Source organism: Macadamia integrifolia, chromosome 5, assembly GCF_013358625.1.
Source record: "Macadamia integrifolia cultivar HAES 741 chromosome 5, SCU_Mint_v3, whole genome shotgun sequence".
NCBI classification, from domain to species: domain Eukaryota; kingdom Viridiplantae; phylum Streptophyta; class Magnoliopsida; order Proteales; family Proteaceae; genus Macadamia; species Macadamia integrifolia.
Genome location: NC_056561.1, coordinates 5999944 through 6006707, shown reverse-complemented (window position 1 = coordinate 6006707; position 6764 = coordinate 5999944). Strand labels below are relative to the sequence as shown.

At 38.3% G+C, this 6764-nt stretch overlaps 1 protein-coding gene across 1 annotated transcript; it reads left to right on the top strand.

The window, feature by feature from the left end:
• The first annotated feature begins 4123 nt into the window (after positions 1-4123).
• LOC122080123 (heavy metal-associated isoprenylated plant protein 37-like) lies at positions 4124-6277 on the top strand. Its single transcript, XM_042647016.1, has 3 exons — positions 4124-4319; positions 4473-4548; positions 4999-6277. The coding sequence occupies exons 1-3, from the start codon at positions 4281-4283 to the stop codon at positions 6060-6062; spliced, it is 1179 nt and encodes a 392-aa protein (XP_042502950.1). The 5' UTR covers positions 4124-4280; the 3' UTR covers positions 6063-6277.
• Positions 6278-6764: the final 487 nt, after the last annotated feature.

The following is a 6764-nucleotide window of genomic DNA, read 5'->3' as shown; positions in this document are numbered from 1 at the left end:
TTTTCCTGACAGAACACCAGTAAAATAATTAAATCTTAGTTTTTTTAGATAAATAAATTCTCTGTTTTTTGCCCAAGGGATAGAGATTAGGGGGGAATACCGGTCCACTTACAAGCGGATTTGATCAACTGATCAATCCTTAGGTGAACAGTGCCAACCCACTGAACTGTCCAGGTGTGAAGGGTAAATGGATCTAAACCATGCAAATATACACTATACATTAAGGAGATCAATGGAAAAACATAGGGCCCATTTGATAACATTGCTATCATTTCTGTTTCAATAAATGATAAAAATATAAATTTTTGTTTTTAGAAATAAAAATAGAATTAAAGGTATTTGATACTTGATAGTTATGTTTCTGGAAGTCGATAGTAACCAGTGAAAAGAATGGCTGCGAATCGTTTCCAAAAAAGGTGAAACAAGTAGGAGACTTCATCTGGGTCGTTTCTTGAACCATAAATAGGTAAAAATTTCAATTTTTATTTCAAAAAACAAGTACAACGAAACAGTTTTATTAAACGCTTTTTGTTTCGTTTCCGCCGTTTCTGGACAAAAACATATTTCTTGAAACATTATCAAACGGGCCATTAAGTTTGTTTTACATTTGAAGTTTGATCCAAAATGTGAGAAGCAAGTTTTTTTTCCCTCTCAGGTCCTTGCTTCTAGACTAAAACTTTGGTTGATTCAATTAGTGGTAGGGGTGTCAAACCCTAGCCTGGATTGGTGAAATTGAACCAAGACTTATTTGGATGGGATTTTGGTCTAAAATATTGTGAAAACAAATCCAAACAACATCGAAACAGATCAAAACCAAAGTGATAATGAAATCAATACCAACCCAAAATCATTAAAAATAAAAAAACTTTTTTTGCATAATTATATATAGGAGAAAGAACACTACCCATATGTGCTCTCTATGCCCAAACATAGGGCACTGTGAAAAGAAGCACATGCCCATCTAGTTTTCATAGCATCTTGTGTTTGGCCGTAGAGAGTGCATATGGGTAGCAATCTCTCTCATTATATACATTGTGTTACATGGTAAATCGAATCGTACCCAATATCAAATCAATAAAAGAAACTAAAATTGAATCTTCCCTAACTGGTTAGGTTTAAGATTCACATATTCTCACAATGAATCGACAAAATCAAAAGCCTCTAAGGGTATCAAAAGAACAATCTTGAAAAATTGTAGTCACTTGTAAATCTATTCTAAATTTTTTCCTTTCATGGGAAAAAATTCTCTAGGCCACCAAGAAAGGGTATACCAGTATCCAGCACCGTTTCTCTCTATCTCTCTCCTAGTATGAAATAACTGTGCCCATCACAAGAAAAAAAATAAATAAATATGCCTTTAATTTTTTTGGTATGAAATCATTTCGTTGCATTTCGTTGGTATGTTTTCCTAAGTCCCTATTAATACTCATATCATCCTCTAAGGGGGCCATTACATAGGTGGGATCATAAGAGTGAGAGTTGAGTGAATCATAACCTTTGACATTTTTGATTGAACAAAATCCTTTCCTTCCATTTCTTTTTATTTACAAGACTACCTAAGTTTCCCACACCCATGGGCCATGGTGGTGAATGTAAAAAGAAAAATAATGAAAGCAATTTTACTAACAATTTAAAAAGGGTCACCGACTCTCTACCTCACACTCCTGGCTCGTTGAATTCGCAGTAATGGAAAAAGCTAATTCCTCTAGACTTCAAGCCCATTATTTACAAACCCACAAGGGAAAAAAAAAAATACAAGAAGGGAAAGTGAACCTTACTCCGTGAATGAATGAACTTTTCTCGCGAGAGAATATTACTTTTTTGGGTAAGGATGAAAATGTCACTTGAAGTTAAAATAAGAGCACTTTAATGATTCTTCAAAAAAGAGCACTGTAATGACGTTGTTTGTAATGAGGCTAATGACCAAAGCATGCAGTAGCCCTTCTAGGCTTCTCAGCTGACCACTTTTTTCTCTTGGATTTGCAATAAAGAAAGACGTAGCCTTGAAGCGTAAGCAACAGATTAAGAGAGACAGAGTAAATATTAATTGAATCGGTAAAGCTACGGTCTTATTTCTTAGACTTCCAATAAAGAGACCCACACGTCTCAGATGCGCCTTGGATACTGAAGTAAGAGAGAGAGATAAAAGGAAGAAGAGGATGACATGTTACCGACCGCTTGCAGGGGAATGCAGGAAGCGGGAGACAGTCATGATGATACACACAGATTTACGTTTCCTTGTGCTCTCTGCCCAAAATATTATAAAAACTAGAGGACGACCCAAAAGTTTAAAACTGATAATCTGAAATAGACTTGAAATCATCACAAGACCACAAAATTGAATTCTTCACTCCCGTTCAGGCCAAAGCATGAAACCAACGAGCCAACGAGGTGGGCCTCTCTCTCTCTCTCTCTCTCTCTCTAAAACACACAAATTCAAATGGGTCATGGAGTCATGGGTGTCTCTTCTCTCCACCAAGGTTCACTTACTGAAAGCTCCAATAAAAATGAAAGGAAACAGAGCAGAAAGCAAACAAAGGTAACGATAAGGTAGTGATTCGGGAATTGTGAACTGTAGAAAAGAAACAAAAACATAAAAAGCTGGCTTTTTTGACAGTAACATAATTCACCATATTAAATATGTAAAAAGCTATGTTTAAAGGGAAACAAAAAAGATAAGAATCTCACTGCTAAACTCTCTTTTCAATTCTCATTGCTTCCTCGGTTAAAAAGACTGATTGGGTCCCCTCCATTGACTCCGAAAGTTTGGGTAAAAGTTTTTTTAATTAACAGAGATTTTTCACATATAACAAATTTGAAAGTTAATTTCGAGAAGCTTTAATGTCTCTGTACTATTCAAAATCATCATGAGCTATGCGTCCATTGTCACCAATCAAAAGGGGTATGTATGAGAAAACAATGAATGCATCAGCTTTTTTTTTTTTAACGAAAAAATACAAAAACTGAAAAACACATAATATAAATTGTAAAAAAACTCACAAATCTAAAAAATATATATGAGGATAAAATATAAGGACTGAGTTTTCCAAGGTCAATGAGAATCCATTCATCACACCCAGGATAATCACCAGTGAAGAAAAACTGTCTAAAAATGTAATTGGGAAAGTTTTTTTACGTGTGTAGTATAGGGTTATTCGATAGTATTAATCTTAAAACATTTCATGTTGAATGGAGTTGATAATACCTTCTTCCGTTGTGCAATACACTCTTTCGTCGATTCAAAATTCATACTAGAGGGATTCATCTTTATGTGGGGGTGGTGGGGGAATCATCTAATGTTCCTTGTCTAAACACAGTTGAGTATCTAATGTTCCTTGTCTAAACACATTTGAGTATAAAAGGATACTACTGCCCTCGCATACTGTGATTATTCCCAACTATACTTGGGTTTAGAGCACGGATGGGCAAAGCAGCCTTGCCCCACCTTTATTTTTTAAAATTTATTGAGATATTTTAAAAAGTATTAAAACTTTGAAGAATATTTATGAAAGCCAACGAAAAATTGAATTAATTGGACTCCAGGCTCGGATAACAGGAAAATTGCAGCAACCGGGTAGAATCATTCCAAATTTAATTGTATTAGGTTGCAAAAACACTGAGGTGAGGAAGAATTAATGCGGTGGAGTAAGCCAGAAGTTCAAAAAACTCAGTTCTCTCATTAGTAAACCAAACAAATCGATCACATGAGAAACAGAGGAAACATGTGACAAAGGAAGACAGTCGCATAAAAGTAGACCTGTCAACTCCACACAGCTCCTTTCTTTGTTGTAGTCTTCAGTATTTTAAATATTGTCAAATCACATCACCTTACAGTCCCCCCTCCGACTCCTTACCCCACAGGCCCAAGTGACCCAAGTCACCCAACACCCTCTCTCTCGCCCCCTATCCACCAGCCTAATCCAGTCTCCAACTATTTTCTCTTCTCTGACCTTCTGGGCCCCGCTCCTCTGTCTCTCTCTCTACCTAGTCCACCACTTCCAGTGTGTTCTGTGTTATTTTTAGATATTTTCTCATTGTTTGGTGTCGTTTTGTACTGGAAAAGTGTGTTTTTTTTCCTTTTATTGTGTTTTTAATTGTTAAAAACCTTATAATCCCATGTGGGTTTGGTGGGTTTGTTGTTGATAAGAACAACTGAGGAAGACTCTGTTGAAGAACCTCCCATGCAACCCTTCTCACCCCCAACACCACCAAAGTTCTCTCTTCTGTTTTTCTGTTTTGGTGCAGAGTGATAGTTGCATCCTAAGTAGGCTACAGAAGAAATGACTAAAGATGAAGACTTTAAGCTCCTCAAGATCCAGGTCTCTCTCTCTTTCTCTCTCTCTCTCTCTCTCTCTCTCTGCCTTTTTTTAGAGGCTTTCTGATTTTTTAAGACGACAAAGGTGGGCGGTGGTCTTTTCCTCACTGAAAATTTGCTTCTTGTTTGTGTTTGCTCCTTTGTTTCCTTTGAACAGACTTGTGTTCTCAAAGTGCATATACATTGTGACGGATGTAGACAGGAAGTGAAGAAACTCCTCCAGAGAATTGAAGGTAATTACTTTCTCACTCTTAATGGCTTTTAACATCTGTTTATTGTTCCCATTTTACTGGGTTTTTGCTGGAAACTCTGAAAGCCACCATAGCTGTCTTTCTTCTTAGTTCGGAGCTTGTGATTTGTTTGTCTGTCTTCCACACCACTGGTGTGGATCTTGCTGTGTGAATTTGGTATAAATTACGGGGTACCCAGAAAGGGTACTGTGGTTTTAGCTTGGAAGGTGAGGAATTTCGATTGAAATGAAAAAATGAAAAGAAGAATGTGAGGATTAGTTGATTGATGCTTTGTTCCAAGTATTCTTAGCTAATTATTTTGGAACGTATGGGTTGATTGCTCTGTTTTGAGCTGTAGAACTGAAATTTTTCTGTTGCTTAAAAAGCACAGCAACTATTCATCTTGTGTTTCAGTTTTTAGCTGTACTATTCATTTCTTTTGCTTTGTTTCAGGTGTTTTCACAGTAAACATAGATGCAGAGCAACAAAAGGTCACAGTTTCAGGAACTGTAGATCCTGCAACTCTGATTAAGAAGCTGATCAGAGCTGGTAAACATGCAGAGATTTGGTCTGCGAAATCCAACAACAACCAGAAACAGCAGCAGGCAAATTGCATCAAAGATGACAAGAATGGCAAAGACCAAAAGCAGGGTCTGATGAAGGGTCTCAAGGCCTTCACTAACCGGCATAAGTACCCTACATTTAGTTCTGAAGAGGAGGAATATGATGATGATGTTGATGATGAAGATTTTGAAGAAGGGTTACGGTTGCTTCAGGAGAAAGCTAACCATCTGGGTTTGCTGGGACAGCAGGCTAATATGGTGGCTAATGCAAAGAAAAATGGTGCAGGGCCCCCAAACAATGGTAAAATGAATAATGGAGGAAATGGGCAAGCTGGAAAGAAAGGCGGTGGGGGTAGCAATGGCGGAGGAAATCCTAACCAGAATATGGGTATGAAGGGTGGGATGGATCAGAAGACAATGGCAGCTGCCGGCCATTTGGGTGGTGGGCATCTAAATGCCGGTGAGGTTAAAAAGGGGAATGACATCAATGCCATGTTAGCAGGTTTAAATGGCCATGGTTCTGGTGTTGGCCTTGGAGGGAATGGATTAGGGTTTCAAGCCCAGATGAACAATGGCTTCCAAGGGTCTTCTGCTGGATTCCCAGCTGGTGGGTATGCATCAGCCGGGCACCATCCTTCCATGATAAACCATCCATCTTCCATGATGAACACCTTGCAGGGTCACCAGTTCAATCATCCATCATCATCAGCTGTGAACTTGCAGAACAGGAATAATATCAATTTGATGATGAATGAGGCAAGGTATATGCAGCCCCAGATGATGTACAACAGGTCTCCCGTTATCCCTCCCAGCACTGGCTACTACTACAACCCTTACCCTTACCCATACCCTTATCCTTACACTTACCCCAGCCCCCAGCCAGATAACAGTGGTTCTCACTCTGCAACTCATATATTTAATGATGAAAACACAAACAGCTGTGTTGTAATGTAAAAAATATGTGGTCCAAGAGAGAGAGAGAGAGAGAGGACTACCTTTGAATTATTAGTTGGTAGCTAGCATTAACAGAGGTGTTTTAATGGAGGGGAGTGTATGGATGCCTCTGAGTGATGAATCTTCATTTTTTTTTTTCCTTCAATTTTTTAGTGTAAGTTGTTTGACAATGCTTTGATCCCTCTTGGCAAATGTTTTGGTTTGTTTGTCCTTAATCCTTGTGTGTTTCTCACTCCTCCCTCCCTGTGTTTCTGGGTTGTGTGCATTGTGGATTTGTGGGTATTTGGTGAGATAATTAATAGGAATTTGGGAAGGAGGCAGGTTTGAAGAATTCAAGATATAATTTTTATTGGTATATGGTGAGTAAAAGCCTAAAAGGTGTGAGTCAACTTATGTGATTACTTTTTCTCAGACAGGAGACAATATCTTACAGTTCAGAGCAGGAGGGGTTACCAAGAAATGAAAAGAAAAAAAAAAAAAAAAGAGGAGGGAGTCGAGGGAAAAACTGGGAGCGACTTGAAATAGATAAGTACTAATACTATAATATGGGAGCCCTATAATAGATGGTTTGTAAATTAGGTGAAGGTATAGGTTTGTTCACGTGCACTTTCTGTATGATGTCTTTGACTCACCTTCATGGTGTGGATGATCGCGGCCGGGGGGGGTGGGGTTGGGGGATTGGGACATTGTGTGGACTGGAAG

What these genes read in the sequence shown, in the direction of transcription:
- LOC122080123 (XM_042647016.1), top strand. Translation starts at nt 4,281, where the DNA reads ATGACTAAAGATGAAGACTTTAAGCTCCTCAAGATCCAG. An exon ending in TTAAGCTCCTCAAGATCCAG is followed by an intron (nt 4,320 to 4,472) that starts GTCTCTCTCTCT and finishes TCCTTTGAACAG; the next exon opens with ACTTGTGTTCTCAAAGTGCA. An exon ending in ACTCCTCCAGAGAATTGAAG is followed by an intron (nt 4,549 to 4,998) that starts GTAATTACTTTC and finishes GCTTTGTTTCAG; the next exon opens with GTGTTTTCACAGTAAACATA.